This window comes from Cervus elaphus, chromosome 8 (assembly GCF_910594005.1).
Source record: "Cervus elaphus chromosome 8, mCerEla1.1, whole genome shotgun sequence".
Lineage (NCBI taxonomy): Eukaryota > Metazoa > Chordata > Mammalia > Artiodactyla > Cervidae > Cervus > Cervus elaphus.
The window spans coordinates 19821839-19832950 of NC_057822.1; the positions used below are offsets into that span (position 1 = coordinate 19821839).

The window sequence follows — 11112 nt, forward strand, 5'->3', positions numbered from 1 at the left end:
ATTTAGAAAAGGATGGGACAGGCAATGTATAGAGACAACTTATGAATGAGATACAGTGCTTAGTGGTTCTACTCACATGGAGTCAGTTTTGACCAGCTGTCCGTTTTGGCGAACAGCATTTTCACTCATAGAGCGTTCTCTTTTTAGCCGGCCAACTGCACGGATCTGTTAGGCACAAAGAAAGGGAAAGGAACAGAAAATATTCTTAGTAGTCTAGTAGTTGCTTAGCATCAAAAGGACCTTAATCTAAGGCTACTCACAAAATTAAGAAAGAACACAACCATGAATTGCTACTTGGTGTGTGTATTATATGCAGGGCATGTTAAGAAAAAAACCTCTGCTTACTATAATGCGGATAAACTTCGGAATGCTTATCTTCTTTATGAAAATAGTGACTTCCAGTTGCTTTTTAAGTCTCAATCTTACCTGGTACAATTATTAATATTTTTACTTATTATAATTATGCAATAAACTTATTCAGTTCAGTTCAGTTGCGTCCGACTCTTTGCGACCCCATGAACCACAGCACGCCAGGCCTCCCTGTCCATCACCAAGTCCAGAGTTTACCCAAACTCATGTCCATTGAGTCGGTGATGCCATCCAACCATCTCATTCTCTGTTGTCCCCTTCTTCTCCTGCCCTCAATCTTTCCCAGCATCAGTACTTACATTACTTACCAATAATTCACAACAGCTTTTAAAAGCACTTACACTATAGGAAATGTGATATATTTGTAAATATTACAAATAAGGTTTCTGAGGTTAAAACAAACTCAGATTAGATATTTGAAAACTAAAAAAATCTTACACGCTTAAAAGTTTTAGCATTCTAGAAATAGCTACAATCTTCCACCTTACATGCTCTTCTTACAAAATGTTATCATTGATCGCTTTCCATTAAAGAGATGGAATTAAAGGATGAATCTACGTTTCCTTCCCTTGAAATTAGGTGGGCTAGCGACTGCTACAGAGATGATAAATGTGACTTCTGAGGTTAAGTGAGAAACAACACTAAGGCTTCTGCTTTCTTTCCCTTTCATTGTTTGGAACAACAGCACCAAGACCCAAGCGGCCAGACAGAAAGGCCATGTACCGTTATGCCAGTCAACAATCCTGGCCGAGGTCTACACAATAGCTAGAATCAACTGACCTATGAGTGAGTAAGCCTTCAGATGACTACAGCCTCAAGCTGTTGAGTCATCCCGAGCCTTTGAGACTTCCTGGCCTAGGCCCAGATAATATATGACAAAAACAAGCTTTCCCCACTATGTTTGATGCAAATACCTCACCCAAAAAATCCATGAGCAAAATAAGCAATTTCTTTCTATTTCAAGCCACCAACTTTAGGGTGGTTTAATGGGCAGCAGGAGATAAGTGGGGCTTCCCTGGTGGCTTAGACAGTAAAGAATCTGCCTGCAATGTGGGAGCCCAGGTTCGATCCCTGGTTTGGGAAGATCCCCTGGAGAAGGAAATGGCAACCTACTCCAGTATTTTGCCTGGAGAATTCCATTGACAGAGGAGCCTGGCAAGCTACAGTCCATGGGAATCACAAAGAGTCAGACACGACTGAGTGACTAACACACATACGCACACAGGAGATAACAAACAATGGTAATCATGAACTTTTCTGCTTAAAAATATATATTTTTTTTTACTGGAAACACCTGTGGCAACTTAATGGTTAAAAAAAAATTTAGATTTTATTGTAAATGACAACTGGTGTGTGAACCAACAGACTTGAAGATTAACATTCTCAAAAATGCAAACCCAGTATCCATTAATGCTGTTAAAAAAGACTTGGGACTAGATCACCAGGGTATAAGCACCATCAGAGCAGAAAAAATCCTGTATTTCATGCCAACAAAACTTAAAATCATACTAAGTGGCACATAACTTCAAAGTGTGGCTTAGATTTGGTTATGATTATGAACCACTTATCTATCTGAACAAAAGAAAAAAAAAAAACAGAAAAGGAGTTGGCTTGGAGCCTACTGCAAGAGTTCTTTACAGTTAAACCAAAAGTCAAAATCACTTGAAGGTATTTATATATAAAAACGAATCCTGGACAAATCAATGTCCATGAGGTCTTTGTTTACTGGTTCTCCAGATTTATTCAGATTTTATCTCTCCCTCAAGAATCTGCTCAGATTCCTTAGTATTTTCCCCTATAATGGTCCGTTTTATTTTTTTTTCGTATAATTTTGAAAAGTTATACTCTATAGTTATTACAGAATACTGACTATATTCCCTGCGTTGTACAATACATCCTGGTAGCCTATCTTACACCCAATAGTTTGTACCTCCCACTCCCCAATTCTTAATGCCGACCCCTCCACTAATAACCGCTAGTTTATTCTGTGTCTGTGAGTCTGCTGCTTTTCTGTTATGGTCACTAGTTTGTTGCATGTTTTAGATTCCCCATATAAGTAATATCATATAGTATTTGTCTTTCTCTGACTCATTTCACTTAGCCTTATACCCTTCAAGTCCATCCATGCTGATGTAAATGGCAAAATTTCATTCTTTTTATGGCTGAGTAGTATTCCATTGTATTTGTGTGTTTCTCTGTGTGTATCTCACATTTTCTTTATCCATTTATCTGTTGATAAGACACTTATTTCCATATTTTTTTGCCAGAGGATGCTAACTTTCATAACAATGATATTTGTACCTATTGATCTTTTAACATCAATTAGAACCATGTGCTAAACATACTATACATATTATTATACCTAATTCTCTCAATAATCTTATGTACTTGGCATTATTCTTTAGAGATGAGCCTTGCCTTGGAACAGTTAAACAACTAGATGAAAGCTATGTGGTTAGTAAGCAGCAAAGCAGGCCCTCAAAATTAAGACTAATTCTCAGGCTCAGTTTTTCGCTTCAGTGCTATACACTTTGGACATTTATCACATTTGACTAAATATCACAATTACTGCAGGAGTAAACCTCACACAGGCTTAGAATCTAGGTCTACTGAGGGAAATCTTGGTAAAAAATTTTCTATCACTCATCCTTAATCATTCAGAAAAAAGGGGGTGATTTACAAAAATGTAAGTGCCACTTATTTATTATTTTAAAATAAAATATTATTTTAATTAAAAAATGGTCACTCATGACAGTGCTCAGCTTGTTTTCAGGCTGGTTATTCACACCAAGCAGTGTCTAAAACAGTGGGATCATGAAGATCAGAAGGCAAACAAAACTAAAGGAATATCAAAGGGATGGTTTCTCTTCTGGCAGAATTCTCATTCCAAGACAGTATTATTCACAGCCGTCAGGGTCTTTCCCTCACTCAGACCACTGTGAAGGAAGCGTGTCTCGCTGCACTGTCTTACACAAAAGCTCAGAAGATGTCTGTTAAATACAGTCCTGCAAGCACCTCGGGCCTTTTCATCATGTGAAGACTCAAATTTGGTACTTTTCATCAAGCAAATATATGGAATGTCTAAACTGGCACCTCTAAGTGTATTATCTGAGTCACCTCAGCAAAAACTTCCAGCCTAAGAAAAGGCTATACCTAGTACCGGGAAACTGCACTCCTGTAGGTTATGTGCATGATGTACTCTCTTAGGAAGGACTATATGAAAGATGAAAGACAAAGGCAGTTTCATTATCAATAAAAACTTATCTTTGCATATTGTCTTTTATTAGAATCATGACAACACAGGAATTCAGGAATTAAAATGAAGTTGCAACTACAGAAATCACAGCAAAGGAATTTTACAAGACTGGCCCTAAATCAACAGCAAAGGCAAAATCTGAACTTTGCTACTAACATCTTTTTTTTTTTGCTACTAACATCTTATTAGTCCCTATACTGCCATATTTAGGTCAAAAGGGCTAGTAACCTTACAAAACACAATAACTCAGTAGAAACTTTGGAGCAAGCAAGAGAATAGGTAGTGTCAAGGGGAAAAAAGAGCTTTTGCCAACTGCCAGACAGCTTTTATAACAAAGTGATGTGTTAATTTTTTCCCATGCTAAACTTCCCCAAATTTTTGCTAAAAGTGACTCCTAGCCATAAAAGCTCTTCCTTCAAGATCCCATGATTGTTAATGCCTTCCACAAAACTGTCATTTTCCTGAAATATAATATTTAAATTAAAAAAAAAAAAGCACAGTATCTTATTCCGAGTATCTATAAACCAGAATTTATAGCAATCCATGGCCCATGCAGAAGGGTATCATTACGTATTGCTAATGACAGGATTTATAGGCTCTTGCCTCTTTAACTTTTGCAGTTGTCTATGTTATTTCCAGTTCAGATGCTGTTAAAGCTCCAGTACTTACTTCTTCGTTTTGAGGGGTTGGAGCAGGTCTTTCTAAATCCAGAAAATCTAGCGGCCTTTCACTCAGTGTAAGCACACGAGGTGGTGTTTTTAGAGCCAGAGGCTTAAAGGGAGTTGACTGTATAAGGTCAAGATCTGCTGGTCTTGAAAATGGAATGTCTTCATTATTTCCTGAGAGTAAAAACAATACAGAGAAGGGAGGTTTTTAAAAAGATACTGGTTTTATTCAAATGTATTTGCCACTACACACCCACCAGGAATAGCTAAAATTAAAAAGGCTAACAATACAAAGTGCTGGCAAGGATGCAGAGCAAATGGAGCTTTCATATGTCACTGATGGGAACATAGCAGGGTACAATCAATTTCAAAAATAGTTTGACAGCTGTTCATAAAGTTAAAAGTTAGAACTTATAATGTGATCTAGCAACTTGTTCCTAAGAGATATGAAAACATGTGTCTTCATAGCAGCTTTATTCTTAATAGCACTAAAAAAGGAACAACTCAAATGTCCACCAACAAGTGAATATATAAACTAATTGTGGTATATCCACACAGTGGGATATTAGAAATAAAATGGAAGAACAATCGATACAAGCAATAATATGGAAGACTCTCAAAAACTTAACACTACGCAAAAGAAGCCAGACCCAAGAGTATATAATATAGTGCTATCATTCTATTCATACAAAACTCTGGGAAAGATAAATCTGATCTCTGGTTATAAAAAGGAGATTATGGTTGCCTGGAATTGAGGGGTAAGAACTGAATAAAAAACCATTCGGGGTGGGATCATGAAAAGTTCTATATCTGGACTGTGGTAGAGGTTACACAGGAGTATACTTTTGTCAAAAATCATCAGGCTATACACTTAAAATTACACACATTTTATGTATGCAAATCATACTTCAATAATTAGCTGAACTATTAACAAATACTATTTGAAATTTCAGACTATGGTAATTAATAAACTTTTTGAAGAAAATGTAAAGCTGCACCTCTCAATCCCTTTTCTGTGTGCTCAGTTGCTCAGTCGTGTCCGACTCTTTGCGACTCCATGGACTACAGCCTGTCAGGCTCCTCTGTCCACAGAATTTTCCAGGCAACAATACTGGAGTGGGCCCCAATCCTTTTTCTAAATCTTTCGAAAAGTTCCCAAAGTTTTCATAAAAATAGATAAAATAAAGGTTTATCAGACAACTTTATAAACAAATATAAAATACCTGCTACCACAATTCTCTCTGGAACTTGCATGATCACACTAGCGTTTGAAACTCCTTCTTGAAATCCTTGCTCCAGGTCAGCGTTTGGTGGTGCTACCTTTAATTTTTCCGGGACCCTCATTCGCTGACTAATACCTTCGGTGTATTCCATTTCATACTGAATTCGACTAATTTCCGCCATCTCAGCAGCAGTGGGAGAAGGAAAAGCGGCCCCACTCACTCTGTGGGCAAAAAATTTACAGAACGGGGTGAATGAGTGCTAAAATGCAGTCTTCTCTATGTAGTGAGTTAGAAGACAATACCTTTTAGAAAAAGCACAAGAAGACTTCTCGTTTGTGAGTACTGAACACATACAAAGGAAAAATACAAGATGGAAGAAAACGCTTTTCTCAACATAATACCATCCCACTTAGTTGAAGTTGCACCTTGAGGTTATTATTTAGGAGCAAATTTTTAAAATTTGTGTATAACTACAACATGAATATGCACATACATACACTCTCCTCCTCGTTGCATAAACAGATAGGCATGCTGCTTATAAATAAAAACTGCTGAAAATAAAACTCAAATAGAAATTTCCTAGTGAATTATTTGAAGGGAAGCTGCTAGGACTTTATAAAAATGAAATTAGAAACTGCTATCATGCATGGAAAAAATAAAACTTTTTTATGATGAAAATCAGATTCAGAAGGTAAATAACGTTAATTCTAAATTTACTAAAAGAGAAGCAACCCCCTGAGTTTCACAAAATACAAATTAAAACTTCTCTTACTGAATTTATACCTGATGACTGAGATGAAATTTTGAAAATCAAATAAAGAATATACATTAATAAATCCTTAATGTATGCATTCATTTTGAGGGACCATAGTGTGAAAAGTTCACACTATTCATCATTTGTACTGAATATCATATTTGCATGTATATTTTTAAAAAACATGACATGCCTTCAAAGGGAAAGGCAAAACATATGCACTGCAAAATCTTCTAATTAGAGAAGAATCCATGCTCCAAGGAAAGGCAGCAGAAAGGAAGTTGCCAGAGATAAAAAATGTTGATCAAAATGTAAAAGATGATTAGCCCGTGGGCAATCAGCTTTAAAGCCATTATGTCTCAAGCCTATAATACCAGCTCAACTGAATAAAACGTCACTGACCTTCCTAGTGATGTGTCATTGCTTGTTCTTTTACTCATTTTTAATACAGTAAATACACGTCTATAAAAGCTATTAAAATACTGCTACCCTGGAGTTGTTTACTTTACACAACAATTCCCCTACAGATCTGAACTTTTTTGAAGGTGTACATAACAACACGGACACTGCTTTTCCAGCTGTAAAAAAGAAAGAATAAAAATCAGTATTTCAACAATTCATTTCATATGAAAACTATGAATCAAAGTAAATATCTACTTAAAATTATTTTGGGATTTCAACCAAAACCAATCTTCAAATCTCTCCTAAAAAGAGTTCTTCTCTACCTCAAAAATGACAAGGGCCATTTTAGGCATAGTCACTAGACTATGATTTTGCAAACAGGGTCAAGAAAAGCTAATCAAACATATATGCAAATGGGAAGTCAGATTAGAAGAAAATATTTTGTCACAAAATTCCTCTAAGTATTATATTCTGAAGGGGGGGAAATCTTTTTCTTTTTTAGACTAAGTAAAAATGAAGAAATCACAAAGATAATGTAAAGGGCAGAAAGATGTATTTGTGGTAACTTAATATTTGATGTATAAGTAATGATTTCTTTAAAAGCAAATAACTTTGAAAGCTAAATTACACTAAGTTTTCAGTGAAAGATATTATATTTAAGTCAAGGTCAATAAAAATTAAAGACAATAAAAAAATTAAGGAGTATAAATTTAAGTCACAGTGGGGACATTTCTTAAACTCCATGTCAGAGACACATCACACATCTCAAACTCCACGTCACTGACATGCTTTGGAGAGTTCTTAGAGGTTGGTTAAGGGGTTAAACCCTGACAATTGGTAATTATGACTTCTAACTTGCACCTTTTATTCTTTACCAAAATGTGTGAATTTTAAGGATCTGGCATGCAAATGGTTTAAAGACTAACACAACGGACCCAAAAGAGAAAATTTTTACTCACAAATGTGTACCAATTACTGCTTGCTCTTTGGCATTATCTGCTTCTGTGCTTCATATTAAATCCATTAACTTGCCTCAGTACTCACGTGCTGGATTTAGAGCCACTTTTGTCCCTGGGGGAGAAAAAAAACGGAGCTAACTGAAAAACTAGATGATACTGACATCAGAGATTCATTGCTGGAAATCCTCTGAATGATGAAAGCCACTAAAGATGCATAGCCTTACATTTAAAAAAACCACTAAAATAAATAAAGAAAAAAATGAACAAACTTCCCACCAATTTTAGGCCTGGAGACAGAGCCCTACAACCATTCACTAGTTAACGCAAGATAAAAGATTATTGTTTCTGATTTGAATTTAGAAAAACATAGCTGATGAAATATATATATGTTTAACAGAATCTTAATACTTAGGCATGTATGTGTGTATATATACATAAACAAATTAAGAAGAAACAAATGCACTGGCGAAATTTTCATCCAGCCACTTTCATTCAGTATTTATTTATTTATTTATTTTTTGTCATACATTGATATGAATCAGCCATAGATTTACACGTATTCCCCATCATTCAGTATTTAATTTCATTCATAACTTTAATTCAGTATTTAATTTGAACCAGTAACACATGCACATGGTACAAAGTACACAAGATGATACAGAACAATGAAGTGTCCCACTGATCCTATACTATGTAACAACTCAGATCCCCAGAGGTAGCCTCTCATCAATTTCTGTGCATCATTCTAAATAAGAAATGAGATACCCTTCTTATACTTACATATACATGTACCTGAGGCACAGTAAAAGCTTGTATTTGGAAATAACATTGAAAGAGACACTTCAAAAGGAGTACAGCCTTAAGACATTATAAACTGAAATTTTATAATAATAAACAAGGGATGCAAATTGCTAGAACAGTATCTCCCCAAAATGTGCTATTCTCCTCACTCCATTTACTACTTTTCAACCTTCGTATTAACTTTCCACTACTACATACCAGGGGTCTCAATGTTTCATTATACAGCAACATCTTTGCTTACAAGACTTTCTGAGTTTGTAAAGTATCATGGATTTAAATCACCAAAGATGGACACTGAAAAGACAACTTCTAGAAAAAGCCAAATTCTCCTGTAGCCAATCTGAACTACTTACAAGGTAGATTAAACTTTTCTACTAAGATTTAACATTTTACTATTCCAATTACTGGCTTTTCTGCTTAAGTAAATTAGATCAAAATCTTTTTTTCTCTCTCTCATTAGACTATGACATTTTTGGTAGTATCTTTCAGCAAAAAAGAAAATAAATTTCTCATCTGGAGTTAAGACATTAACTCCAGTTTTGTCACTTACAATCTATTAGGTACATGAGTCTCTGTGATATAACTAAAGAGACAAAATCCTTTAATGTACACCTACAAAAACAGGTAACAAAAACATAACTCTTAAAAAACCCCTCACCTGCAAACCACCTAGTCAAGTCACATCCACTTTCTTGTGATGGAAAGTGTCCCCAATTTGGGGAATGAATCAAGCTTTACCTTCTCATTTTCTATATTAGAATGCTGGGATCGAAAGACACAGCCCAGGAAGTCACAGAAAGAACTTGGGTCAAATTGATTGTGGTTACAAAGATTTCTATAATTCCCCAAATACTAAAAAAAATGTCAGGTTGTTTGTCACTTATTGTGTGGACCTAGTTCAAGGCTTTTATACCGGTCACCCTATTTCAGTTCTCTTTTCAAGCATCTATACTTGAAGAATCCGTCTGCAATCTGGGAGCCCTGGGTTCGATTCCTGGGTTGGGAAGATCCCCTGGAGAAAGGAACGGGCTACTCACTCCAGTATTCTGGCCTGGTGAATTCCATGGACTAGTCCATGGGGTCGCAAAGAGTTGGACATGACTGATTGACTTTCACTTTCATATTTAAATAATGGGTGTATAAGAAAATCACAGCGTAGTAACCCAGGATTCATTTTTATTTTTAAAGAAAAGTCACTGAAAAGTTGGGAAAATACCAGTTAACGAATTTTAAAATAAGGCTATCAATCCACAGAAAACAAGTTTCAACACCACAAGGGAAGACAGTAACCGCTAAACTTTGTAATCATAAAATGCGGTAGCCCTATCAGACAGGAAGGGATAGAAAACACAATTTCCTTTGGGAAAAAAAACAAAAGAGCAAAACCAACTCACAAGTGCTTGCAACCAAAAAGATAGCAGGTCCTACACACAATTTAATTACACGGGCAGAGACTCCGAGGTACAACTAAATCGTTTCAATTCTCTCCGAAATCTATTTTCCTAAGGGTTTTTCCTTTGGGATCTCATTAGGTGATGCAATCAACACCGAAAGAAATGTTTTTTCCATCTAGGGAGAGAAAACATTTAAGATCCTTCAGTTAAAGTCTCTCTGTGGGGTGAGAGGCCTGTATACAACTGGTTCTATATTTGAAACAAAGGCGCTAAGGCTTTCTATCTTCTGCAACTAAAAGACGCCACCACTTTTGAAAGGGTTCTCCTCCCTCGAGAATGCCTCTCGTAGGAGGCAGCCAGGGGTTTTCTTCTACCACAGAAGGGGAACTCGTCCTGCAGACGAAGAAGGTCACACGCTGACGGAAGGTGAATCCGAGCTTTCTCCAGTTTCCAGCTCCTGGAAGGAAACGCTGGACCATCTCCCGACATCCACACCTGCAGCAAGGATGCTTCCTAATCAGCGCGACCAGGGGCCTCCCCGGGGCGCCTGGGCTTCCAACAAGGCCTTTCTTTTCCAACACGTCCCGCCTCCCCACACACAAAGTAAAAGCAAAAACAAACCAAAAACCACTTTCAAAGAGACAGGCGGCAGGTTCAAGGTCATACTGGAAGGTACCAGGACCTTGGCTGGGAAGCATGAGAGGAGACTACCACTCAAGCCTCGCTTGAAGCTCTCAGGACGCCCTTACGGTTTCCCACGCCAGAAACTATTTTCTACGTGGAAAACTCAATTTTTCGACCAAACGAAGGCACAGAACTAAAGCGGAAAAGGTTAGCCCCAGGACGATTGCAGCAGGGTGCGCGGCTCTCCCGTGCTTTCCTCAGACTCTAAAGGGGGGAGCAACGCCCCGAGGAGGAGGAAAGGTCAGGGTTGAAGCGGGGAGGCCACTGGGGAAGGCCAAGACTGCACCACGGACCGGCTGGCGTCCCAGCCGGTCCCTCCATCGCCGGAGGATCCGGGCCGCGGCGCTAGGCCCCGCATACGGCTCGGGCCCCGGGTCCCGGGTCGGGAAGACGTCAGCACTCACCCCTGGGCCCGCTGGAGGGTCCCCGGCGAGGGCCGCCGCCCGCCGGCTCCCGGGGTGCTCGGGTGGGCGGTCTCAGAGGCCGTTGGCCGAGCGCACGGAGGCGCCCGGGCAAATCACCGGCCGGAGACGCCCGCAGCGGGCGGGGAGAGAAAGAGAAACGCGAGAACGCCCGGGACTGGTCCCTTCCGGGAGCTGTAGTTG

The 11112-nt window shown here is 38.2% G+C and overlaps 1 protein-coding gene across 19 annotated transcripts in view; it reads right to left on the bottom strand.

Moving 5' to 3' along the window:
- MFF (mitochondrial fission factor) overlaps positions 1–11049 on the bottom strand; it is a 28591-nt gene extending 17542 nt beyond the window's left edge. For 10 of the 19 annotated variants that reach the window (XM_043909847.1, XM_043909846.1, XM_043909845.1 and 7 more), the window contains exons 1-6: positions 10912–11049; positions 7629–7740; positions 6670–6845; positions 5514–5734; positions 4295–4464; positions 77–165 (exon numbers count right to left, since the gene is read on the bottom strand). In XM_043909847.1, the coding sequence (XP_043765782.1) occupies positions 77–165; positions 4295–4464; positions 5514–5734; positions 6670–6707 (518 nt within the window). In that variant the 5' untranslated portion in view covers positions 6708–6845; positions 7629–7740; positions 10912–11049. Of the gene's footprint in view, positions 1–76; positions 166–4294; positions 4465–5513; positions 5735–6669; positions 6846–7628; positions 7741–9823; positions 9999–10911 lie in introns of all 19 variants that reach the window. The other 9 variants (XM_043909829.1, XM_043909834.1, XM_043909838.1 and 6 more) reach the window with 9 other exon arrangements.
- Between the last annotated feature and the right edge of the window lie 63 nt (positions 11050–11112).